The sequence below is a fragment of the Musa acuminata genome, chromosome BXJ1-4, assembly GCF_036884655.1.
Source record: "Musa acuminata AAA Group cultivar baxijiao chromosome BXJ1-4, Cavendish_Baxijiao_AAA, whole genome shotgun sequence".
Lineage (NCBI taxonomy): Eukaryota > Viridiplantae > Streptophyta > Magnoliopsida > Zingiberales > Musaceae > Musa > Musa acuminata.
This window is the reverse complement of record NC_088330.1, coordinates 32,568,865-32,596,255: the sequence shown is the minus strand read 5'-3', so window position 1 is coordinate 32,596,255 and position 27,391 is coordinate 32,568,865. Positions and strand designations below refer to the sequence as shown.

The 27,391-nt window shown below is 39.7% G+C and overlaps 3 protein-coding genes across 7 annotated transcripts; 1 reads left to right on the top strand and 2 right to left on the bottom strand.

Annotated features, from left to right (window-relative positions):
• Positions 1 to 836: 836 nt before the first annotated feature.
• On the bottom strand, positions 837 to 15,582 carry LOC135653487 (cell cycle checkpoint protein RAD17-like). 3 transcript variants are annotated; one of them, XM_065175454.1, is made up of 12 exons: positions 15,317 to 15,582; positions 13,347 to 13,410; positions 11,590 to 11,675; positions 11,017 to 11,071; positions 9,680 to 9,733; positions 8,823 to 8,925; positions 8,346 to 8,656; positions 7,878 to 8,262; positions 4,580 to 4,705; positions 2,827 to 3,037; positions 2,699 to 2,759; positions 837 to 1,437 (listed from the first exon to the last, which is right to left on the bottom strand). In XM_065175454.1, the coding sequence occupies exons 1-12, from the start codon at positions 15,454 to 15,456 to the stop codon at positions 1,201 to 1,203; spliced, it is 1,833 nt and encodes a 610-aa protein (XP_065031526.1). In that variant the 5' UTR covers positions 15,457 to 15,582; the 3' UTR covers positions 837 to 1,200. The 3 variants fall into 3 exon arrangements, with proteins under 3 accessions (XP_065031526.1, XP_065031525.1, XP_065031527.1); XM_065175453.1 differs by having other exon boundaries at positions 11,017 to 11,064; XM_065175455.1 differs by having other exon boundaries at positions 837 to 1,127; positions 11,017 to 11,064.
• A 2,663-nt stretch (positions 15,583 to 18,245) lies between these two features.
• On the top strand, positions 18,246 to 22,068 carry LOC135653451 (protein kinase STUNTED-like). Of its 3 annotated transcripts, none has more exons than XM_065175449.1 (12): positions 18,246 to 18,713; positions 18,960 to 19,244; positions 19,326 to 19,411; positions 19,487 to 19,605; positions 19,676 to 19,791; positions 19,889 to 20,251; positions 20,329 to 20,577; positions 20,660 to 20,820; positions 20,894 to 20,973; positions 21,054 to 21,201; positions 21,289 to 21,438; positions 21,518 to 22,068. In XM_065175449.1, exons 2-12 carry the CDS (start codon positions 19,100 to 19,102, stop codon positions 21,764 to 21,766), a joined length of 1,866 nt encoding a protein of 621 aa, XP_065031521.1. In that variant the 5' UTR covers positions 18,246 to 18,713; positions 18,960 to 19,099; the 3' UTR covers positions 21,767 to 22,068. The 3 variants fall into 3 exon arrangements, with proteins under 3 accessions (XP_065031521.1, XP_065031518.1, XP_065031523.1); XM_065175446.1 differs by having other exon boundaries at positions 18,834 to 19,244; XM_065175451.1 differs by lacking the exon at positions 18,246 to 18,713 and having other exon boundaries at positions 19,217 to 19,244; positions 19,497 to 19,605.
• A 388-nt stretch (positions 22,069 to 22,456) lies between these two features.
• LOC135653473 (probable BOI-related E3 ubiquitin-protein ligase 2) lies at positions 22,457 to 24,005 on the bottom strand. The gene is made up of 2 exons (XM_065175452.1): positions 23,138 to 24,005; positions 22,457 to 23,036 (listed from the first exon to the last, which is right to left on the bottom strand). The coding sequence occupies exons 1-2, from the start codon at positions 23,435 to 23,437 to the stop codon at positions 22,539 to 22,541; spliced, it is 798 nt and encodes a 265-aa protein (XP_065031524.1). The 5' UTR covers positions 23,438 to 24,005; the 3' UTR covers positions 22,457 to 22,538.
• Between the last annotated feature and the right edge of the window lie 3,386 nt (positions 24,006 to 27,391).

Below are 27,391 nucleotides of genomic sequence, written 5' to 3'. Positions count from 1 at the left end.
CTTAGATTGAATTGGTCTAGTTCCATAAATCTAGTCTGATTCAATCCATCACAACAGTTCAAATCATAAACCATAGTCAACCAAGGTAAAAAAAAATCAAGTATTTTTTTCAAATTTATTTAGGATATTTTGGTTCAATTAGAAAAAAAAAAAAAAAGGCACCCCTAAGCTAAAAAAATAAATATGAAGGCATCATCCAATAAAATCTTATTATTATAAACTCTTTTGGATAAATTATTCTAAATTTTTACCCTTTTTTCCATAAATACTAAGTGATGAAAGCCAAACTCAAATACCAACCATGTTGGTTGACACCTTCTTGGAGCAATATAATACCAATACGTTTCTCATTATTATTTTCAATTTCAAATAATTTTATGATTAAAATATATCAAATTTAATATATTCCTAAGTTGAATTTTTAGTCAAATGTATTTCCTTCTTTTTTTTGAATGTAATGATATAAAATTTCCTCAAATCATCTAAAAATTGTCATATAAATCAAATATGACATTAATATCCTTTATAATACTTTTTCAATATTTAATCATTATCTTATGTCGGATTTGACATGCTTTTTATATTAAATATGCAAAGAGAGTATCTCAATTCATTTGAACGCACTTCGACCATCGACAACACCCTATTTCATTCAATGAAGGGAGGACATCGATAGATAAATTGCGAGAAGACAAAAAAAAAACAAAAGGTAATCTAAGCATTCTTAAATCACCCCCTGATAAATTCTCGATGGAGATAAAGCCTACAATTGCAGCAACATTATTGATATGCTACCACATAAGACAACAGTTTCATACCATTTGAGAGTCCTACGCTAACATGGCAATCATATATACATTTATTTGAATTCGTCTACAATACAAGTGCATCTCACCTATTTTCTTGTACAATTAAAATCGGAAGCCAACATTACATCTGCAGCCTATTGCGCAACCATGTTCTAAGCGGGAGGTGCATTTGCAGATCTTCCAACAGAATTATGTATAAACTGCCTTCACCACTTCCCACTCTAGCCATATCTCTGGCACTAATCTGAACATGACCAACGGCAAATAGATCTTCTAGGTCTCCGACGGAATCCACAAGGCAACTCACCAAGTCTCCGACTTCAAAATACCACAGAAAAAGATCCGCTTAAATTAATAGATCTTCTCAAGCCAAAATATACAGGTAAATATTCTACCAATCTTCTATATCATCCTCCTCACTTTCCCCTGATTTCTTTCCTTCTAAACTTCCATCTGTACAATCCATGTCATCTTCCCCATGTAGGCTTTCTGAAATATTATCATGAGCATGAACATTGACAGGTGAATAGAACCATTTGATCGTCGGTCTATATTCAGTGGCTATGGATGACAGACTGCAAAAACTGGAAGTTCCATAGGTTGCAAACCTCTCAGGCAACATCTGAATCTACAGATGAGCATAAGAAGACTAACATCATAACAGACAATATAGATCTAACATCAGCAACAAGACAGGCACATACTGGTTATCTTTGAAGAATCAGAGAATACAACACCACATACTTAACAGGCCAATGTCAGATTGATAAAACTAAAAAATTGTTGGACCCAAGTTTTTAAGTTTCAACGAAAATTAATTTATAATAGATCATTTGCAGGAGATTAGGAAATTACTATAGCATTAGGACAATTTTTTTTGTGATTTCAATTCAATTTTAGGCACTGGAAATAATATATCCACTTTTGAGGATATTTCCTTGGCACTTCTACGTTAAGTTCACCTATGGGCAAGTAGGGATGTCAAAAAGTGATCAGTTCATAAGCAATAACAGATAGACGTCATCTTATGTGCAAAACAACATATTTGAATTAACCTAAACTTGATACCTGGCTCACTTTTGTTTGGCTTGTCTAAAACAGAAATATACAGAAGTAGATGAATGATATATCTATTTTATACCCACAAAAATATAATATACTTATTAAATATACTAATTATTTAGAAGTAAAAATTCAGCACCTCAATCAAGACAAGTAACAGGATTAACTCTTACAAACTTTGTATTGGTGAAAACTTGGTTCACTGAATGATCCTTTTCTGAAAGGATTAGTTTAACACAGAATCTGAGAAATGCTATGATGACCTCAGACTGTCAATACACCTTTTAACCAGCTACTCATGAGCTACCTGGGGTTGGATAGCTGTATAAGCTAGCATAAGTTCAATAATTCACAGTAATGAGCGATAGACCACACAACTAGGCTGTTGCATTATAACTCATTACCCATCATTAGTCTGTACAGAACATGGTTCTGCATGAAAGTGCATGAAAGTCGAGGTTTATCTTGAACAGAATGGGCAAATCAATTCATTATTAAATACATCTAGGATGGCATGACAAGACTTTTGTTATCTAGAAACCTTTAATTTTATTTGAATTCCTTTACAGCCTTATAGAAAATACTTAGCTTTAAATACCTCCCCCATTCTAAATAGATCTCATGTGCTGGAATGTGTAAGCCAAGACTCCCAATTATCTAAAAGTAATCAAAATTTTCTTTCAATGAGCAGGTCTGAAGCCTATAAACAATGTTTTATGTGATTATATAGATCTAATGAGTGGCACACAAAAATTCAGAGCATGACACTCATGAAGATGTAACATACATGAATGAACATAATTGACTACATGTGGTAATTGATTTACCTTACTGTGTCGTGATGTTTGCTCAATTTGCCAAAGTTTTGGGGTACGGATAGTGTGCCACCTGTTAATCAAAGATGTAAAGGTTCTTTCTTATTTTACAAGGTTAAAAAATTAAACAAGAAATAGACCTTGAAGGTGATGGATGTGAATTTCCAAACAACACACCACGTACTGCAACTGAAGCAGCAACTAGTTCTCTAACACTATCTGATTCATTTGTCTCAGTTATTCGACAAAACTTTGGATGCAGAATGCTGGCAAGCATGTAGTCGGCATCACTTAGATAAGAGTTCACAACCCATCCACTATCAGTTGCCTCATCACTTACAAAGTCAAGAACTGCAGATAAGAAGGTTGATAAGTATTAGATCGCTGCCAAAACTTCGCATTCCAGGCAGAAGTTTAAGTAGCTGGCTAATTTTGATCTAATGATAGATATATAGCTTTGCTGTTAATAGCAACTGTAATAACAGGAAGTGCAAAAGACATGATATTGTTATGGGCCCAAAAGTCAGTAAGTTACCACATAATGATCTTCAACATTTAACGGTGTTGTCCTTTTGAGCTACGAATAACAGACATCAAAGAAATTTAAGATGCCAAAAGAGAAAATAAGACTTGATTTTTTTTTCTTTTTAAATTTTACGCCCTCCATTCAAGCATTACATTACAAGCTTAGAAGATGCTTACAATGGACATGAAATCCTGATCTCATGACTATGCACAAAACATCTTAACCACTAGGACATCTCCTGAAAGATAACAAAAGATTTGAGGTCGGTACTATCAGTGGGTTACACATTCCAATTAACAAGACCAACCCTTCAATGAAGCATAATTTTGAATCCATTATACAACAAAATCGAGACTAAAACTAGCCATCTAAAGAAGAAGAAAACAAATATGGAATTCTCATAATTAGCTATCAGACATGAACAATTGTAGGTAGAAAAATAAGCAAAGTAATAAAGACAATATGTTCATGGTTTACACCAAGGCTTGATGTATCGAAGTGTACCACTCAGTATAGGTGATACATACCGGTCTGACAAAGGATCGATATGGGTGATACATCGGTACACTCCAGTGTACCATGTGTCAGTACGCTCGATACAGCTTGGTATGTACCATATCGACAACTAATCAATACACTGATACGGATCGATAATGCGAACCATTGTTTATACAGACCAAGGATTTTAATTTCGAATGATATCGTCCGTACCGGGCAGTACATACCAAATCGCCAGCAGACTAATACGCGGACAGCCCACTACCAGGCGCTCGAAGAAGAGGGAGAATCGGGAGAACCTCGACACTTTCCGATTCGACGCCCCCCTCCCTCGACGATCATGATCCAGAAGGTAATAGAGAGGCGGCGGCTTGGCTTCTTCGCCACGTTCTTCGCCGAAGGCCGAAGATGCCTGCGACCTTCGTCGCGTTCTTTGTCGAAGGATGAAGACACCTGCAACTTTCATCGTGTTCTTCACCAAAGGCTGGAGACACCTACGGCCTTCGCCACGTTCTTCGCCGAAGGCCGGAGGCGTCTGCGACCTTCGATGCCTTCGCCGAATGAGGAGAAGACCGGTCTTACACACACGCGCACACACACACACACCGAGCGATATACCCTAGCGTACAGCTTAGTACGCCTATACCGTACCGTACTGAGCAAAGCTCAAAACATCGGTACGATACGAAATTACGAACCTTGATACAGACAATCACTGGAAGTTGGAATTGTGATTTACGTAAATGTGAATTCTTAAAGATGACACCAGAATTGAAAGGACAAAAGAATAACTGCCAAATATAGAAATTTAACATGAAAATGAATTTTTAAATATGCTGGTAACATTGAGAGAACAAAAGGAAAACTACCATTTTCATGGAGAAAATCCGTAATGGTCCGTGCTTGCCCATGTGCCTGTAGAAGAACTTCCTCTGGAGCATCCATTTTCAGTGGATTCCTTGCATATTTCTTTTTCAAAGTGAACAAATCTGGTGCTGCAGCATCAAAAACTCAATTAAACTGAAAAACTGGAGAGAAAAATGCAGATTCTTATCCTTCCGAAAGAAGGCAATTGTCTGAAGAAACATTCACTGGCTTAAATATATATGACAGGGAATTGATATCAATATTAAGTGAAGTAATCTTTGACTAACAGTCTGGAGTCCCACTATTAGAAAACACCACAATGGTTTAGTAAGGTTTGCTCAAGTATAAAAATCAACGAATTTGATGTCTCAAAGTTCAAAGAGAACTTGTATAAATTGCTTCTGTGTTGTATATACTAGTATCAAATGATGCTCGATGAACAGTAATCATTTACACATTGCCATGTACACCACAATATTATTTCCAACAAAAATGTATGAACTGACTAGAACAACACCTTTATATGAATCTACAACTCATGTGTGCTTAATGATTTCACCATGATTATGTTGTGGGATGCCAAACAGGAAAAAAAAATAAGCAAAAATAATTTGTTTCAACATAGTGTCTGTTATGCAATGTAAGCAAATAAGTTAAACCTTAATTGACACAAATAAGGCAACCCGTTCAACCTGAAGATGCAACGTGGATTTTAATTCTGGCTTGTATATGCTTGACAGGTTAAAATAGATCTGACAGCAAAATAACTTGGAGGATAACCTGAAACATCTTATGACTAAAAGAATTGATTGTCACCAAGAAGAATTACCTTGATTTAAAAAACCTCAAGTTAAGGCTACTACAATTTCCAGAATGATTTCCCAAATTTCACAGAGAAATTATATAGGATGCTTCTTTTAGTACTGAACTCAAACAGTTTGCTCTAACATGAGCATTATGAAATCTACCCATTTTGTACAACACAATGTTGACCTTGTCAATGCATTTGTATGAATCTGTTATTTATGTGAGCTCAAAAATTTTACCACAACCAAGTTGTAAAGCACAGAGGACACAAAATAAGCTAAATTATACTTATCCAAATATATTTTACATATTTAAAGAATTCTAAAAAGTGAAAGCTGAAGATGCAATGAGGATTTCACTGAAAACACCACAAGTCAACCAAATAATACTATAGAATGACAGGACATATTCAAAAGATAACAGATGCAGTAATAGAAAAATTAATACAATGAAGAAATAGAAACAAGATTATCACAAACAATTTTATCAGTTTCTGGCATAGGATCTCAAATATGAAGGTAAACTACTTACACTGTTAAGTTCAATGGAACATCCAATAGTTGCTAATAATACTAACACATAGATCATTTCCAACTTAGGAAAGAAGAACATGTAAACTAAACTTATAGCGATATGGCATAATAGGATTAGCCAAGCTCTAAAATCATTACCTTCTGAAAACAGAAAATAGACTTTTATTGTGAATGATGTATATGTTAAAGCTTGTAGCATAAACATATAAACTGCAAATAATATATATAGTGCTACTGCTAACAGACTTCACTCCAGTAATTTCTGATAAGAAGACAATGACTTTACTTGTAGAGTTAAGGCAGCATACATTGACCCTCCCCAAAGACTACAACAGCTGGAGCCTCATGAATTGGACCATTCTTTCTTTTTAAATTTCCGACAAGGAGATGATTGTTACAGTAGACACAAAACAACATGAGAGGTCCATCAATTATTAACCTTATCAAAACCATGAGAACAGGACATGATTATCAATATCAAGATATGATCATTAAAGAAATTTACATATCCACTGGTTCAAATACTTAAAATTTTCTTGATTACAAATTTATAGTGGCTATTTCTCAACCAACTGTATCAAACATTTCATAAAATACTTGTTCTAGTCAATCCCACTGAGACAGATTGCCAGAAAAATGTGATCAACTTCTCATGTCAAAACTATTGTTTCAGAAATTAATACTTGGGTCCTCCTTTGATAGCTTAAACAACACCAAATACAACCCATATCTCACAACATATGCACACAAATTCTAACAAAACTTTTGAAGGTACAGAGGATTAAAGTCTTAAACTTTGAATTATTTGGTTAACAAACTAAATAGAGAAAGTGTAAGCCTGTAAAGAAACAGAAATATTCAGAACATTGCCAAGAAAAGTAGACGAGGTAGACAGTACATCCAAATCATAAGACTCCCAACATGTCATGATCCATGAATTATGTGCTTCCTGCATCAACCAAAAGAACAATTTTCTCACACGGAAGAACTCGGTGCTCGTTAAGGAGACAAAGGTAGCATTAGCTGTTAACATCTTAAAGGACAAGAAGAGTTGCGTCAACTAGGTCAAGCATAACAAAGAAGAGGCCCAAAAACCTCATGCACTCTAACCTCGAGAGAAAGCACAAAAACGTAGGTGAATATTCTAGAATCCTTTAGAATGGAATACGATCACAAAAAATTCTATAATTCAGACATTAATTCTTGTTTAAACTTTCAATAACAAGCGATTGTTTAAGAATGCAAATATCATGCACAGAAGAGGTTTATAACTTTAATAAACTATGAATCTCCTAAATTTAACTTGGCAACTAGGCATGTCATACAAGCAAACCATCTTGAAGAAGCTCCCTTGACCTAGTAGATTGATTAAATAAACAGTGTGATATTTGCTAGATCCTTCATATCTGATTCAACAAAGTTCTAATAAATAAAATAGATAGAACTGTCATTGAGAGCATTCCATGTAAATTTTCAAAAGAGTAGTTGTTATTTTAAAAAAATATACTGGAAATTATTACATCTTGATTCATGACAATGTTTATTTGCTGATTAGCACAAAACCATTAAGACAGGGACCTTCAAATTATAATGACTGGATTATAATATGCAGCAAAATCCAACAGATTGCCATGCTTTCAAAATCAACAAAGAAGCTGTTAGACAACATCTCAAGCACATGTTTGCATTGTGCCCAGCTCAAAATTTGCTTCATCAGCATGTTTAGGACACAAAATATATTCTAGCATGGAATGGCTTACTATGACCAGCATGTTTAGGACTCCAATCAGTGAAATCATAAAGCTAATACCCCATGTCATTCAACATCAATAGAGGGATACATAAAGTTAATATGCCATGCCATTTAACATTAATAGAGGAATATTTTTTTTATCATCAACAATAAACTACAAGTCCAAAAAAAACTACAACTACACGAAGATAATTCATAGTAACATACCCAGTGCAAAAGCATGTGGTGTCTCTCTCTTGTTGTGAAGGAACTTCCCCAAGGCATGAAATAGAGTAATTTTTTCATCTCTTCCCCATGGCAATGAAATCTGAGGATTAATGTGCCCATCTCCAGAACTTGCACTTGACAATAAACTGGGACTACCAGATTTTAGTTCATCATGAGTGTCATTTGGAACTGATTCATGAACAGGGAATGATTTGACCATCTTTATGCAACAATATTGTAAAGAAGTTATGGCATGTCTGATGTCACCTCCGCTCACTCTGGCTATATGATCAATCCATTGTGCAGGGACATCACACTTCTCTTCTTGGCATATTCTAGTAAGAGTTTTCTTGATGGAATTTTCTGTTATAGGATTAAAACCTACCTGCGATATAATTGTTATAGGCGACCACTAATTCATCCCAATGTGATACTGTAGAACTTCAAAAGCTTATGAAGAGAATATACCTTATAAGCCCCAGCTTGTTCAATAGATGATTCAAGTTCCTCCCAGTATTCTGTTGCACTATCAGCGGACTCAATTTTGTGATATTCAGTAATCAAAATGACTGTAGGTGTCTGAGCTGACTGAATAAGAGTTTTTATGCACTTCCTTAATCTTGAAAAAGAAGCTCTTCCTTTTGTCACTGGTATGTCATCAATTAAGAGAACTGTTGGTCTCCTTAATTCTTCTGCATGCGCTCCATGAAGCAATGAATATTTTCTTATCTTTTCTATGAAGCCTTCAAATTCATCCAACTTTGACATATACTGTATTCCTACAAACACAAGAGGTCTCAACATATTTGCAAGATACATTTCCAAAACCTATACTATTTGTAATTGTAAGTGATGATGGGTTTAATCAAGCACACCATATGTCTGCCTGCAGTGAAATAATTTGATGCATTTGTAATATGGTTAGTAAAATAGAGAATGAAGTACCCGAATTAGAATTATGGACATGCTCTTCCCAGAGTGTTGGTGTGGGAGACATCCATTCACACAAATCAGCTCCAAGTAGTGATGCAATTACATGGATAGCTGTCTGAACAGGTAATGCCCACATATGAGAATAAGAAAATTTAACGGACTACTGCATTTTAGCAGTCGTAACATACAGAACAAGACAAGCAAAATGCATTAGCATCTTCAGCTTAGAGTTTCTTGGCCAATGAAATTCTGATAGTAAAGAAACTCTGTAAAAACAAAAGCTGAAGATTTCTGCAATCAAGTTAACAAAAGCTTCAGAAGCGTGCAAACATGCACCTAATAATTAAAGATAGCAAAAGTTCACATTGGCATGTTGCAAAAATTTATTATAAGTAACCTATGCAACAGAAACAAGATACATGTATGGTTCTGTGCGTATATATGTATGTGTATACATGTTTACTGTACATATTTATATATGTAGAAAATAGCTATGACTTGAAGATGACAAAGTAGTGCCCTAACGCTCTGGTTGACACAACCAAAGAGTAGCATCCTTTACATGGTCTAGTTACAATCAAGTTTGCCTCTTCGTGGGTATCATGGCAGTTGAAAATGCCCACCTTAGTAAACCAAATTAGTATTACAGCATGTGTGACATCTACATTGATCAGATGAAATAACAATTTTGCACTTACTACATCAGAATTAAAAAAACTAGTTAACCATAACATATTAAACTAGAAAAGAAGAAGAATCTTCCACATATTGAACTAGAAAAGAAGAAGAATCATCCACCTAAGGACCAATAATAGTATGAAGAGGAAGAATGCAGTAACATTTAGAAAGAAAAAAAGAAAGAAGCATACTGATTTTCCAACTCCAGATCGGCCAGTGATAAGAACACAGTTCTCTATTCCTTCCTGTATTTTAGGGGGAAAAAACCTGATTACAGTATGCTTATATAATACCCTTCAAACAAATACAAGTACATATTTGAATTAACAGCTACAAAAACATAAAGTTGACCTCAAAAGATTATCTAAGTTCATTCCAACTTTTTCTCAAACATAAAAGCAAGCTTTCAAGAACTCTATTGGTAAAACCTGTAAATTAAAATATTTTATGATTCAGCAGTAAGGATTAGGCAATTCAAAGAGAACTCACAAATATCATATGTATGAGTGCTTGGGGTATCCCAGTTATGGAACACTGAAGAATGTGATATCACCCTCAAAAGGTTCTTGGATCTTTCATTAACATGGGATTTAAATAATTCTGTTTGATAATAGTAGCTCTTGGTTAAAAATGTTCAACTATACATGCTCCAAATAGGAAAAAGAACCCCATAAGCTGGCATAATCAGGAACCAGATTGAGAGATGAAGATATCAAAGTGTACATATTACAAAAAGAGCAACACATCTGAAAAAAAGGTTAAATACATCTCAGGAAAGAGAGGGTCAATGATTCATCCTAAACATTCAAGATCAATATTGTTGAGAACACAACAGCTTCTTTGAGGACCTTCTCCAACCATTACTAAGATGTGAGGATCTCACTAACCAGAGCTTACTCTAGTTTGAGAAGCAAGTCCAGACACAGTTTGCTAAAACTAAGATGTCTCAATAATTCGATATCAAAATGATATCTAAAATTGCCTCATCTTAGCACTCCAACATGCAGTAGTCAAATGCATAGACAGTCAACCCTTTCAGAAACATAGTCATCAGCTAGGTGGCTACATGAGGGGCAAAAGAAAAATACATTTTAAGTTATTGCATCAACATAATAACAGAGAGATTCATGTTGTCTAGTCACAAGATACAATTATGAATTCATATCACATGAAGTCCGCCATATCTTAAATTAGAAACTAATTTGAATCAACTCCACCGACATTTTGTATGTAGCCTTAACTGTAATTATCTTCACACGGAGAGAAGATCAAGACCTTGAAACGATCTGAACGGGGTTCAGTGCATATGAATGAATGCATATGCTAAAAGAAAGAAACTGAAAGGGTGGTCAAATAGCCAATGATTCACACAAAAATGAAGCAAATTATTGAAGAATATGATGATAAGGAGGACACTGATAATAATATAGTATTGATGATGGGGCACTAGCACTGTTGGTACATAATGAAAAAGTCGTGCTTCTAAGATAGAATAAGCAATTCACGTATTGATGAGATTTAATTCTACCTTTGGTGCTTTCATTCTCTCTTCCAACCATCTTTTGACCTCTTCAACCTGAGAACTGAGAGGTAATATTTAGAAAACAAGAATCTACCAAACAGATGCATCTTTTGAGCTAGAAAGGACAGTTGAAGAATTACTGCTATAGAAATGAACAATGAACAAGCTTCTTATCCTAGAAAAAGTTAAACCACAGCCTGCTAACAGAATAAAAAAAATTTAAGAACTGGGTTTGCAATATTTGCAATGACTTGAAAACTCATTCAAAACATGCTTAATGAATCCATCTATGACTATGGCAAAGTAAGAACTAAATAATGCCCATAGATGCAAGCATATCATGACTATAAACCCAATTGCTTACATGTTATTCTTCTCTAACTTATTACTACTCAACCACAAAATGTGCAGCTACAGAGGACAATAACTGCTCATTTAAGAAACTTCCTATATTTCATTCAAGGCATACCTTATATTCGAATTACAGTACTTGCAAGAAGAGAAGATTCATGGAGATTATCAACATCAGATGCCTTAGCCAAAATCAAGTGAAGTACAAAGCATCAATTAAGTAAGAACCTTCTTTTTATGGACAGCAAGCTCTGCCAAGGAATGGGGTTTATGTTTCTCAGTCCAAAGCTCTTTTCTGTCTGTTTGTGTAATTCCTGTTTCAACTCACCCTTCTCAGCAATTTAAATATTAAAAAAATATATCAATGTAGACAAGAGAAGAAAACTGTTGCATGTCATGCTTGTAAAAAATGATTAAAATTTAGAGGAAGTATTAGATCCACATTCCAGGTCCGAATGGCTCGATAATAACATATGTTTCTTTGGTCATGGTGTAGACATCACATCTCAAACAATGGTAAGCAGAATTACTACTCTAAAATCATTACTTGATGCATGACAAAAGAATACCTTAACATCCATATCTATTTATTTCAAAGCTGAAAAAATCTATGCACAAAATCGTTGATAAGAAGTGATTCTGAACATGAAAACTAGATTATTTTAATACATTAACAATGTACTTTGCTACCTTGCTAACTTAATATATTCAATTGTTATCTATGTTATGAAGATTGTTGCCGCTTTTGTGTTCTAATGTCATTCAATCTTACGTTGGGTTATGCAAAGACATGACTTCAATTTGATGTTTTAAAATGCTATACCTTTTTCTTACACATTAAAACTTGTTTTCACTCATAAAAAGGTAAATGTCACTTGTGTTGTATTAGCGATGATACTATTATCTAAACACAAAACTCAGTGGGTTGGATGTGGTTTGGCACCAGCATAACCTAACCAAAAGGTGTCGCAGGCCATTCTTTTAATTGAGTCAACCAGTTTGGGCCCAGACCAGTTGGGAAACCAATCAGTGAAAAGAGGCACCAGAATGGCGAGGAAGGACAGAAAGAAAAAAAGAAGGTTACTTTTCTTTTTCCTGTTGTTTTCCTTCTTTTTTTCAATCGTTGTCCCTTAATTTAACTAACACCTGTGTTAGAACCCTTGCAGATTCTAAACTTGGGGTTAATCTCTTTAGGAGATCGGCCTCCTTGGAACTCTATAGGGGTTCCTCCCTCCAAGTTGCTGCTCAAAGGCTGCAGAAAAGATTCATCTATTGCTTAACAAAAGAGGAGGAATACATGGCTATTTATAGGGCTTCTAAACCCTAACTCCTAATATGACTCCTACTCAAGACTTCTTTTTCTTTACAACTCCTAATGCTTCTCTAAGAACAACTCCTAATAGAACTCATACTCAAGACTCATATTCCTTTACAACTCCTAATTCTTCGTCAAGAAATAACCTCCTAACCCTAGTCGGCCTCTTCACCTCTTTAATAGGAGTCGGCTTAGGTAGGTTTTACATGAATGCCCCTCTCAATTAAGACCCTCCTAACTAGAGTCCTAACAACCTGGCCGTCAGGAACTAGCGATATAAGGACCAATACCATGTTGTTTGATGTCGGTCCCACATGGTCAGGTTACTATCTCATGTTGCATGGCTCAATGAACATGCAACGATTATTTCCCATCAATTTGCATGTAAGTTGTCGATTGCTATTGCTAGAATGCAAACAACAAACTGCCGAGATAGTCCATATATTACTGAATGCAAAGCAGTCTTTCCAATTTCTAACACAATTATATAACATGACAACTAATTCAGACCTCGCCAATAAGCTAAAGATCTAAAATGTTCAATTTTCATACAAAAGCGCTCCAGAATGAAAGTGTTCTTGGCAGCAAAATAAAATCACAACTTAAGGAACTCCAACAAGCTGCATAATACGCAGGATTATCTACTCTAACATTTGGATAAAGAATATACCTGGTGTTTTGCTGAAATCATGAAGATGATCACAGAATTCTTCAGAAGGCATATCAAATTCAGCCTTTATGAAAAGCAATAATTATAAGAACTTCAGAATAAGATGTTGAATCATGAATGTAAAAAATTAATAAAAGAGTAAATCGTTATAAGCGATCAGATAACAAACAAAAGATTCATGAAAATTAATCAATCCAGCTGGACATGAATACATACACACATATATACACTGAGGCAAGACAAGTATATGCTTGTGTCCATTAAGCTATATGATAGGCAAATCCAATATTCACAGAAGAAATGGTTTTTTACCCACATTATGAACTGTGAAATTTTAGCATTCATTAGGCAATCAAAAACAACTATTTTTATTTTTATTTTTATTTTAGTCACTTCCAATTTCATGATTTGTAAAATATGCCATCACTCTCCAAAACTTCTAGTTTAGTGGTGTGGATCACAAGCATGATCCTTATAATAAATTCAAAAGTTAATTTCACAGTGATCCACAGATTAGCCTAGTTCTTGACCATGGAACCAGATCCATTCTTGCAAAAAAGATAGATAACACATGTTGTTAACACAGCCTGGCAGTCTGCCATGCCAAAGCACGTACCGCTGAAAGAAAGAAGATCCAAATAATTAGAAAGAGATAAAGGTAGGAAGAAAGAAAAAAACACATGCATACAGCAGATATCCCAACCTTGACACCAACACCAGTCATCCTCAACACCGGTGATTGATAGGTGCAGACACCATGTTTGATCTTCACAGCTCGACTCTCTTTCCCTTTCTATCATGTCAAGGAGAGGAAAGGGGAACCTCAGAGGTGCCCTAATTGAAGTGAACTGGTCCTTCCTCTTAGTTGGTTCATTAATAAAAACTCCAAATTCATTAATCAAAGAGGTCCAACTAAAAGAATGAACCAAAGGGTATGAACAATAATAGATTGGTATCCCCAAACCATGACTATTGGAAGGCAGTCAATACACGACAGAATTTTCATCCTTGTTCCGAATCATAAACCTTTCTCTTGCTCCTCTTTATTTTAATTTGTCAACAGAGGTGGCTGCAGGTTCTACCTGGTATTCGGTCCAAAGCTTGATGGTGGTCTCTATCAATTTGAAAGGAATGATCATCCTGTAACAGTCCAAGCACTGGATGATCTAATCAGCTCCTCGAACAACTTATTATGCAATTGATTTTTCCAAACATAACCTTTGAAACCCATAGGCATTTTTCATGCTACCAAGGAATGAGAATGCACCATTTGGGATCATTTTCAACAGGTTAAAATTTCTTGCATAAAAAGGAAACTATGATGCTCCTACGCAGAGACCCTACCAGAAAATGGACAATTCAAAGAAACATCGACATTAAGGAGTGGCCTAACCTCTGCGCTATATTAAAGGAACCAGGGATTTCCGATGTACAAAAATATGCCAGCATATAGCACCAACTGCCTGTAAAGTAGTCCAAAATTTAACATGCATTGCAAGCCCACAATGCCAGCGCACTTACATAAGTCCAGTAAGAGCTCGAGAAAGTGGAGCAATATCATTAATTGTGAAAAAAGAAACTCTCTATCTTGGTAATCACTTAATAATCAGGGAAAGTTCCAATTTCGATTCTATCCAACCTTCACAGAAGTGCCTACTTTTTATTTTCATACTTTATGTCATCCAACCTCGCCGCAAAGCCTAGTGCAGTGACTAGACGATAGACCCTCAAAACTATCCAATGCTCTCGACGATTCACCGGATCTCGAGAGAAAATAGGTCGAACCGCATCACCATGGTATTTACAGATATGAGACAAGAAAGCGTCAAGAAACAAAGTTGCAACTAGGGATCAAGAAAGGAAAAAAGGAACCCAAAAAATCCTCAAGAAATGGTGCGTCGTTCATTAAATACCATCACGAACACAGAATTATTCTCGAAAGACGGAAACGAAATGATCGAATCGCATACCACATTCCCATCCCGTGACGCCGAGGGTAAGCTCTTCCTTGAGCCCCGACCTCGGGGTCTCTTCCTTGCCGCCGACGCGGATCTCGATCCTCGCCTGGAGGAACAGCGACCGCCGGAGGTGGCGCAGCCTCGGACCCCATCGCCCTCCTCGTCCGAGGAGGAGAGCACCAGCACGGGATTCCTCTTCCGCATCGAAAACCCTAATCGGAGAGGAGGGTTTGGCGGGGCTGGGGAACTGGGAGGGAAAACAGATAGACATAGGCTTCTCCGGGAAGGCATCGGAAGAGCGACGCACATCGAATTTTAAAAAGGACTTGTTTACTTGAGCCAGGACTATTGGGCATCTCCTAGCCCAAGTCCGGCCCATGGGAGACAGATGGGCCGCAATCAAACTCAATCCACCTAGTCACTGATCCAATCCAGTAAAGTAAACATAGGACTAAAGAAGTTAATTTTGTATAGATCATTTGAGTTTTTATAAATCAATTTAATTCTACCTCAAAATAAAAATCCAATATACATTATTCAAGTGATGAGTGCTACACTTTTCACGGGATCATAGAGAGCTGTCGCTGGGCGCTGTAATCATGTGTGGTGACTGAATCTAATTGTCTCCCGCAGTTCTTCTTCCCGAGACAGCCATGACTATTATTAATTTCTCTCGCCAAGCATAAGATCCGCTAAAACAGCCGATGGGCCATGGAAGACAACAGCACCGACACCCTCTGTGGCCGACGGGAGATCCACCGCCAGAGATTCTCATACATGTAGCCTATTGACTGCAGCGTGATTCCAGTGAATGCGTGGTGAGATTCGTGCAGGCAGCATGTCACGTTAGGTGCCACTCTCATGCATCTACCACTCGAAGCATCGTTAGCCATATTGTAGTTGTTCCGGAATAATAATAATTCGTGTGGACCTGGGCGTTCTTGCATCCACGGAAACAAGAACTGTGATCTCCTCCCAGTGCCGGCAGAGAGATGCAAGGCACATTGTTCTTGGTCATCCTCCTCGGAGTAACACCAGTGTCGAACACGTTTATCGTTTATAAATTGTTAGTAGATCATATAATCTAAGCTAAAAAATAAAGTATAATAGTCGATAACATACATGTCTAAAAATGACTGAGAAGATAACACGAATGTTTATTACTCATGAGAAAGGCTAAAGTCAGGTATATCATATCATTCAAGTTGATAGTCACTTGGCAAATTACGATTGGATAAGTTCTCCTCCTATCAAAAACAAAAATTATAATATTAAATAGTATATATGATGCTCTTATGATTATTCGAACCTAAAACATATCATCTATTTAATAATGCATTAGCCAATTAGATATCTCGATAGAGGTTAATATAAAAATAATTAGTTGTTACTCAATATAATGAAAGAGATATTTTCAAAAATAATTCAAGGATTTCCTGAAGATTTAGAAATTCGGCACTTTAATAGAACAAATTTTGAATGACATGAATTTATTAGTTGTGATTTTATTTTTATGTGTTATTAGTAGTATTTTTAATTTTAAGTGAGAGCAAAAGCCAAAAAAATATATAGAATTTATTTGATATGAGATAATAGTGTTTTTTTTTTTTTGAGATGAAAAATTCATCCACTAGCTTCATAAATTTCAAATTCTTATGGTATGATTAGGATCTAAAGCTTTCTGAATTATTCCAATAACTTTGGATAATATTTAAACGAGATGTAGACATTTTTATTTTAGGGTGAAAAATGTTTTTTTAAGAAGAATGCAGTCATCATTTTTATTGAAACGTAATTTTATATGAAATGGCATGAAAACGTGAAAATAAAGTAGGTAGGAAAGAAAAACTTTCTCGAGTATCATTTTTGTCAATGTTCCATCTTATAGTCGTAATCACGATAATACTTTTGGGTCAAGTGACATTAGAAAAAATATGTTGAAAGTGAAAGATGATGGGTAAAAAAATAATTTACTTAAGCACCAATATCTATGAAGGAAATATTATTATATTCACATAATTCATAGAATCAAGTGCCAAAGAAACAAGTGGATTCAATTGAATGTTGTGTAAAACTAGAGTGAGATGTGCCCGATGAACATCATTAATAATAATATTGGATCGAATGAATGTATATTTAACACTTAATTTAAATATATATATATATATAATTAATTAATAATATCGGATTGAAAGGAGTGAGAACCTAATCGTCGAGTCAACATACCTAACATTTTTTGTAATCGTTGGCACTTAGTGAAGAGTTATTTCGCGAGAACGATCTGAAGAAGTCATCGCATGTCAATCACGAAAAATCGTGTTGTATAAACATCATGAAAAATCGTCACTCAAAGTCTCATTTCTATCACTCGAGTCCACGTGGAAAACGTCTTAACTTTCCAACTTTTGACCATTCCGGTGGACCATCCAAAAGACTACGACTTCAAAGCCATCCCCCAAATCCAACTTCAGTTACAGTCAGTAACATGAACCCCTTAAAAAGAAGGTGTGGGTGTCAGTCGATGTCGTGTTGCTTGCAATGCAATCCATGGCCCATAAATATCTCCACGTGAATTTTATATTCGGATCGATGTAGATGGGTTCATACTGTTTGGCGGGACCTACTGATCCGGTTCCCATCATCTTGGGTCCCAGTGTATCACCTCCTTCACCTGCCACACAATTCTGAATCCTCTCTTCAGGCTTCACACAGTTCCGTCTGTTAATTGTCTGCGCACTTGTCTATTATTATGCGTACTTCCTTACCCTAAAGAATGCTACAACGCATATCTGAAAGGTAGGTGGATGGTTCTCATGCGAGGAATATATTTGAGTCGTGTTAATCGTGCCCTTCCATATGGGACCTTTCAAAACGATTCGTTGAAGACGAAGGTAAATTCGTTTCGGTGATCTCTTCCGGTGAGGACACGACGAGGGATTCGATACCTTCGCTCGTATGACGGACTCGTTGTAGCCGGTCACCATCACTTGCCGGCTAAGCGAGCGAGTGAAGTCGGCGTCGGGCTCCCACCCGCCACAGCTGGTAACCGAGTCATTTACCGTTGTGTCGGTCGAGTGCGGTGACCAGTTATCTCGCTTTCCCGCGAAAAAGGGGGCGGCTATTTTTAACCGCAGGCATCAACTACTCTCTACTTTGGTGCTTCGCCCTCAAATCCCGCTACGACTTCTTCTCCTCCTCCGTCTCTCTTCTTCCTCGGTTCCATCTGTCTCTTCTTCTTCTTTTCCTTTCCCGTATCAGAAAACCGTTGCCTAACTAAGAAGCTCTGGCTATGGTTTCGTGGACTAATTTCTTATTGAAGGGATCATGATGGAGTGGTTGGGCTGTTACTCATCTGATACCTCTTGCAGCAAATTGTCTTGCTGGAGTGCGACAAACGAACAAGATTTAGGTAGGTTTAGGCGGACGGGTGGCCTGTGTTTTTTCCTTCCACCTTTGTTGTTGGATTTATGGGGCCGTCTCGGCTCTTCTATTTGTTGTGATCCCTCCTCAGCTTTGCTTTGTCTCACAGGGAAAGAGCGGTGCATGCGCCGCTGTGGGGTTAACTCTGAGCATGCAAATTCTGAGTTGATCTAGTGGATGGATTTTTAGGATCCAAGTGTTCTGTTTCATTCACCCTCAATCGCAACTGGCGCAGGAGATAGATAGAGACTTGACAAAGTGGGCACATTCCAATTGGTCTACCGGGAAGAGGTGCTTGGAGATCCCAGAAGACTACTATACCTTTTGGGACACCTGAGATACAAAAGATCAAGTACGATTACGGAGAAGGAAGCCATGGGTCAGGAGAAGGGCAGAGAAAGGTGTGTGCTGGTGGGGCTTCAGATGAATGCCAATGGAAGGGAATTGCTCGACTGGGCTATCAGCAGAGTAGCAGAGGAAGGCGACCGTGTTGTGGCAGTTCATGTCTGCCGCGATTCAGGTACTTTCTTATTCTCCTAGCAACTGCTTCAACATAGTTTCGAGCTTTGTTAAGCTTTCTGACGATCGACTCTTCTTTCAGACCTCAAGACCACCACCACCTTATCTCTGATCGAAATGTTAGATGACTACCTGGCAGCGTATGAAGGCTTCTGCAATCTTAAGCAAGTGAGTCATCTTTGTTCATCTGCTGAGTAGTTCTATGATATGGCTTCCTTGCTTCTCCTGATTCGTAGCTTCTAGGTTGCGTTAGTGGGCCGGGTGTCACGGGGGAACTCAATTAGGAAGATCTTGGTGAAGGAAGCCAAGCACCGTGATGCCTTCAAAGTTGTAGTTGGAGCAAACAAGTACTACTCACTTGGGTAGGTGTTCGACTCTTCTTTTCCTTCTTCTTCTTCTCGTTGTACAAAACTGACAGCATCGATTGTTCAGCGGCTCGGCTTCACTAGCGAAGTATTGCGCCAAGAAGCTCCCTCCTACCACCTCAGTAATCGCAGTTCAGAATGGAAAGGTCCTCTTCGAAAGAGTGATTGCCAAGCCATCACCAGGTGAAATCTCTTGTCATGTAACCTTCCCATAGTTCAACATGAAGATATCAGCTTCTTTATATTTGATACCTTGAATTGGTTTCTTTCGCTGATTCAGGAGGAGAACCAAAACCCATGGAAAAAGTTGATATTTCAACCCCCAGGTTGCATAATGTCGAAGCAGGAATCGATCAAAAGGAAGAGGCCAAAGACGACGACAGTCTCGGTGGTTCTGTCACGGTCCCAGTGCAGAAGCCAGCAGAGCCAAGTCTCGGGTGGCCCTTGCTTCGGAGAAGGGATGATGCCCGGAAGCTGTCAGTCGTGCAATGGGTCATGAACCTGCCAAATAGATCTTTATCGTTCACCAGGCTGCAGCTGGACCTAATCAAGGAGTTGAATAGTGTCCTCAGTAACAATTGCTCCAACTGCAGATGGTTTCGATACGATGAACTGCATCGTTCAACCAATCAGTTTTGTTCAGGTTCACCTTTCAGTCACTAGATATCTCCTTAGACATGGCGTCGCAGTCCTTTTACCATCATATCGATTCTGTAACAGGGAGCATGATCGGGAAAGGAGGGAACAGCCAAGTTTACAGAGGATGCCTTGCAAATGGCCAACAGGTAGCCATAAAATTGTCAAAGCTTTCTGAAGAAGCATCAACGAATTTTCTTTTGGAGGTTGATATCATCACCAAGCTGGAGCACAAGCTCATCGTTCCATTGATCGGCTTCTGCATCGAGGATAACACTCTCATTTCGGTTTACGATTACTTTCCCAAGGGAAACTTAGAAGAAAACCTCCATGGTGAGATCCACTTTCACATCATGCAATCTCACTAGTTAGTGTCTTATCTACTCTGCTTCTGATAAAGATGCCTGGAATATAGGTGAAAATGCTAAGAGTCCACTCCCTTGGGCCGTGAGATTTAAGGTGGCAATTGGGGTTGCTGAGGCTCTCAGCTACCTCCACAGTGGCTGCTCTAAACCGGTGATTCACAGAGACGTGAAGTCTTCAAACATTCTTCTCACTGATGAATTTGAGCCTCAGGTGACATCTACAAACAATTGATGAGCATGTAGAACTGATAACCAGAGCTGACATGATGTGAGCCATTCTACAGGTATCTGATCTTGGATTAGCCATATGGGCACCTACGAATTCAACCTATCTGACACACGACGATGTGGTCGGAACTTTCGGGTACGTAAGCCATTGACGATACTGATGACCAATCTCATTCCCAGTAGCAAACTCTGAACTGAGATGAATGCTATCAACAGATACCTTGCTCCAGAGTACTTCATGTATGGCAAGGTCAGCGACAAGATGGATGTGTTTGCCTTCGGTGTTGTGCTACTTGAGCTGCTTACAGGAAGGAAACCGATCGATGATGAAAACCCCAAGGGCCAAGAAAGCTTGGTGATGTGGGTAAGAAACCAATCCATTAGTTGTTTGTACTGCGATTTCTTGTGGCGACAGAAGAGCGTGCCTTGACTCACTTAACGTTGCCCATAGGCATCACCGATACTAGAAAGGGGGGATTTTATGGAGCTGTTGGATCCCGATCTCAATGAGAATTATGACGAGGTTGAAATGAGAAGAATGGTTGCAGCTGCATCTCTTTGCATTACAAGGAGAGCTCGCCTGCGACCTCAAATGAGGGAGGTAACTATCGGACACAAACCTGTTCGACGATATGACAGTTTAATTCCCATGTTTTTATTCTCATTGTGCCTTGATACAGATACTTACCCTTCTGCAAGGGGAGGAGGACATGGAGGCACGGATGAGATGCCACGTTGATGCCAGCTCAGACACGTTGGATTGCGAGGACGATGAAGCGTATCCATGTTCGAGCATCAGGTCTCATGTAGGCCTGGCGTTGCTCGACGTTGAAGACGATGCATCGTTGGCTAGCTTTGAGCAGAGCAACCTTGGTTCTTTGGATGAATACCTAAGAGACCGGTGGAGCCGTTCTTCAAGCTTTGAGTAGATCCCATGGACTGTATTTTTCTTCTTCTTTTTTCTTCGATTCTTCTTCGAATTTCTACCCGAGTGCTTTGTGGCATGACTGCGGAGTATCAAAGCCAGTAAGATGGTTTGCGGTCTCAACATGAGAGAGAGGATGCAACAAGAGACGCACAAGAGATTGCTCTGTTAGTGGCGGGGTTTTCTTCAGAGGAGAGAGAGATTTGTACAGTGTGGATGTGCTTGATCAGAGTTCAAATGTATTTGGAATGACACGATGTCTCTTGGGATAATGCCACTAAAGAGTTGCACAAAATCTTTGTTTTATGATGTTGTGAATGATTCTACTGCAAAACAAGTGTTTCAAGCAAAATGGATCTGATAGACTACAATGGAAAAGAAATCAAATCTGCGGATGTCTTCCCTCTGGATTAACTTCTCGAGACAGGAAATCACGTGTAAGGATTCCCCTCATTGCATATAGGAACCTGATAGGGTGTGGTAATCCGAGAAATTTGCCGTCATAAGTGGGACAGCATATGTCTTCTCTCTCTCTCTCTCTCTCGGATCCAACACCCACACCCACACACACACACGCACACCCCCTTCCTAGCAGCCACTCGAACGATCCACGTCACAACAACACAACCCAAGAAGCCACGATAAGAAGAGGGAAAGGGCAGAGAGATTAACGCGTGGAGGAGTCCTGGAGATCTTGCACAAAAGATTCAGCATTGTTGATGTCATGTAGATTAGCGACACCGGAGTCGAGAACAGAAGAGAGAAGAAAACGGACGTCATTCCAGTAACACTTCGATGCTGCCTATTTTTACGGAGCCGCAGAACGGGCACGCTTCGAGCAAGGCCGCGCAGGGCTCGCAGCAGCAGAGGTGGTTGCAGGGAAGCAGCACCATGCACGCATCACGACGCACGCAGACCCTGCACCGTCTCCGCGTCGAGCCAATCCCAGCTGTTGGTTCGTTGGCTGCGCCACTTGCCGCCCACTCGGTCGGTCCGTTGTCGTTGGAGGAGTGGCAGGAGTCTCGTACTTGCTCGAGAGCGTTGCTAAGAGAAATAGCCATGGCCTCGTTTGCCATGGCCATCCCTTGCCACTTTGTCCTCTCCTCCTCCGCGCTCTTCAGGCGCAACTCCAGTTCCCGATTCATCATGTTCGCCTTCGTCAACACTTCTTCCCGTTGTCTCAAAAGGGCGGAAGCTTTGGACTCGAGACTCCGCATGATAGTGGCCGTATGCCGATTCGTCTGTTGCCGAAGCCCCGCAGCCAACAGATTACTCTGTTCCAGAATCAAAGGATATCAAGCTTAAATTAGAAGCCTTGATCTTAAGAGAGAGCATGTTCTACCATTGCTCTCTTTTAGAAGGAATTCGAAGCTACCTGTTGCCTGAGAATTTGATCCGTCTCATTCCTCTGTTCCTCCATAATGCCTAGTATGAGTTGATCAGAGAGATCCATCGTAGCACTAGAAACTGAACTCGACGAGGAAGGCAAAGGAAAGCCTCCTATCATCGACATCCCCGGAGGGGGAGGAGGCGGAGGACAAAGAACCCAAGGAACCGTGACCATCTGTTGCTGCTGAAAATATTGACAGAGGTCAACAGGCAATCCTTCGCCGTCGTCCATCGCGTCCAAACTGTTCCTGTTGCGGATGAACGGAACCGGCGCTTGGATGGCCATTAAAAGAGCAAGGGAGAAACTTTAACTGGATCAGAGGGGACGCACGAGTTCGGTGGGGGGGGTGGAACCGACTTTATGCAGATCCTACTCCGATACACTGATCCTTCCCGTCGAGATCATATGGAAAACAGGATGCCGCCGCGCGGGAGGGGGGGGAGGGGGGAGGTCCAACAAGTCCGAGCTCTCCAACCCACAGAACGCGTCGACGTTATGGGGTTTCATCCTTCTCTCAAACCCTGCGATCTTTTTGTTGCTCTTTTGGTTCTCGGCACGCTGTCATCCACCTCGACTTACCTTTTCCCTCACACCGGACTGGATCTCGCAGATATGGATACCACGATGGTGGAAGAAACATGAAATATATCGATCGACTTGGAATCCAATAAATATACACGAATTATGGCAAGATTTATATGGGGAAAGGTCACAAGGACTGGAGCGTCGGTGAGCGTGGGTTCTCCTCCGGATTCGCTCGCCTCGCTGACTTCAATGCAGGCAGAGCTCACCGTACATGAAGAGTCCCTGATCTCTCAACCTACACGCATAGTAAATGGGCGCATTCAATGGATTGTGGGAGGAGGCTTCCTTTTTTTTCTCCTTTCTTCTGTCTTTTCCTTTTATAGCTCTCCACGTCCCACGTGAAGCAGTGGGTACGTGTATGGCGATATGCATGCAGAAAAGCGGGGAAACATCAAACGTGGGGTGTCAAACTTTGGCTAGCGAAAGGTCATGGGTTTCTGTGTTCGTCGACTTTGCTTCATATGGGCGGTTTACTTAATTCGTGGTTATCGCAGATGCCTTATGTTCCCTTTTTCTTCGAATCAACTCACGCATGTGTTTGGATCATATTTTGGATGCGTTTCCTCTTGTTATATAGTCTTTATCCAATTACTCGTACCATTCACCAAAGCAATGGCTTCAGGTCTCTCGCCTTGATCACGTTTATCTGTTGTTTATAAGGCGATCTGCAGCCTAGACATGTAGCAACTAAGTCAACATTGTTATCTCATTTGATTTGATGTTAGAAGACTAACTACTGTTTTACGGCTCCAACATGAGAAAAAGAAAGTTTCAGTCTGCTCTTTGTATATCCTTTTTCTTATATTACTAAGAAAAGATAATCACATGAGAAGAAGACCTGCCTCGGTTTTAAATGTAGTTAGCATTATCTGAGACTCGGAGGGTGGCATGTGAGGTGGTGTTCTAAAAGGGTCATTCACGCAGGCCATGTGAAGTAGGGAGAGTGTATACACTCTTTGCTCTGTCTTCTTCCCAACTTGCCTCAATCGGTGGCATGCAGTGGGGTTTAGTACCTCAGATGATGATGCTTGGCGGTTGTAGCCGTGGCTTTCCCTCAGCATACCAACAAATGTGTCCCACTGACCACTCCAGCTTTTCAACGGAGCCGCAGAACGGGCACGCTTCGAGCAAGGCCGCGCAGGGCTCGCAGCAGAATGGGTGGTTGCAGGGAAGCAGCACCATGCACGCATTCCGACGCACGCAGACCCTGCACCGTCTCCGCGTCGAGCCCATCCCAGCTGTTGGTTCGTTGGCTGCGCCACTTGCCGCCCACTCGGTCGGTCCGTTGTCATTGGAGGAGTGGCAGGAGTCTCGTACTTGCTCGATAGCGTTGCTAAGAGAAATAGCCATGGCCTCGTTTGCCATGGCCATCCCTTGCCACTTTGTCCTCTCCTCCTCCGCGCTCTTCAGGCGCAACTCCAGTTCCCGATTTATCATGTTCGCCTTCGTCAACACTTCTTCCCGTTGTCTCAAAAGGGAGGAAGCTTTGGACTCGAGACTCCGTATGATAGTGGCCGTATGCCGATTCGTCTGTTGCCGAAGCCCCGCAGCCAACAGATTACTCCGTTCCAGAATCAAAGGATATCAACCTTAAATTAGAAGCCTCGATCTTAAGCGATAGCATGTTCTACCATTGCTCTCTTTTAGAAGGAATTCGAAGCTACCTGTTGCCTGAGAATTTGATCCGTCTCAGTCCTCTGTTCCTCCATAATGCCTAGTATGAGTTGATCAGAGAGATCCATCGTAGCACTAGAAACTGAACTCGACGAGGAAGGTGTTAGAAAAGAAATAGATAAACAAGTTGTAGAAGTAGTTGATTGTTATTAACATATCCTCCTTCCTTTTATACGGAGAATTTTCCTCAACAGATTAGAGGATTTCCCTCAACAGAGTAGAGAGATTTCCTCAAACAGTTAGAAAATCTCATCTACTTATCATGCCCCCGCAAGATGGTGCTTCGATCAAGGAGGCCAATCTTGGACTGATGTAATGCAAAAAGTTTACGAGCTAGAGGCTTCGTAAATGAGTCGACCAATTGATCAGCCGTATGAACATGAGAAACACGAAGTTGACGGCGGATAACTTGATCGCGTACAAAGTGGAAATCGATAGCAATATGTTTCATGCGGGAGTGGAATACCGAATTAGCGCACAGATAGGTAGCTCCAATGTTATCACAATATATTGTAGGGGTGGAATCGATGTTGAGTTCCTGGAGTAGATTCGTGATCCAATTGAGTTCTGCAGTGGTAGCAGCAATGACACGGTATTCAGCTTTAGTTGTAGACCGAGCGATTGTCTTTTGCTTCTTAGAACTCCAGCTGATTGGATGAGCACCAAGGAAGATAATATACCCTGATGTGGATGTTCTATCATCAAGGTTACCTGCCCAATCAGCATCGGCAAAGGCATGAAGACAAAGTGGAGAGTGTTTACGAAAAAAGAGTTCATGATTTAAGGTCCCTTTAAGATATCGTAGAAGTCTCTTGACCGCAAACCAGTGTAGAGTAGATGGTTGATGCATAAACTGTGATAATTTGTTGACAGCAAATGAGATGTCTGGACGCGTGAGAGCTAAGTATTGTAAAGAGCCAACAACTTGGCGGTATTGAGTGGGTTCTGTAGCAGGACTTCCATCCGATAATTTGAGAGAACCACTAGTAGAGATGGGGGTTGTAACTGCATTTGCATCCTGCATGTTTGTCTTTAATAACAAATCTTGAATGTACTTGCGTTGTGATAAAAGGAGACCGGAAGATGTGAAGGTAGCTTCGACGCCCAGAAAGTAGCTCAAGGGTCCGAGATCCTTAAGCGAGAATCGAGCTGCCAGCTGTTTGATGAACGCTTGGATGCTGATGGGATTGTTGCCTGTGACAATAATATCATCCACATATACCAGAATATACATTGTGTTTCCATGATAATGTCGCAGAAACAACGAAGTGTCAGATTTGGAGTTAAGAAAGCCGACAAAAATAAAAAATGAGCTAAGTTCAGTGTACCAAGCTCTCGGAGCCTGACGAAGTCCATAAATGGCTTTCCGAAGTTTGCAAACATGCTGTGGATACTGAGGATGAATAAAACCGGGGGGTTGTTGCATAAAAACATCTTCGGATAGAGATCCCTGTAGAAATGCATTATTAACATCCAATTGTCGTAATTGCCAGCCTTTAGTGGTAGCCAGACTCAAGATGAGCCGGATTGTAGTGGGTTTAACAACAGGACTAAACGTCTCAGTGAAATCAACCCCAGGTCGTTGATGAAACCCTTTGGCGACCAAGCGTGCCTTATATCGGGCAACAGAGCCATCTGGGTTCCGCTTAATTTTAAAGACCCACTTACACCCGATGATGTTTTGTGAAGGATGGAAAGGAATGAGATCCCACGTTGAATTATGGAGGAGGGCATTATATTCCTCACTCATGGCAGTACGCCAATGTGGAGATTTTTGGGCTTGAGTAAAGGTGGTGGGTTCAACGTTGGGGGATGAGGAATTCATGATAGCTTGAAGGTTAAGTACCTGACGAGGTTTAAAAATACCATGCTTAGAGCGAGTGGTCATAGGATGATTAGAGACGACAGGATTGGGAGGTGATGTTGGGTGAGGATCTATGGCATAAGTCGGGTCAAGTGGAGACACGTCAGGGGCACTTG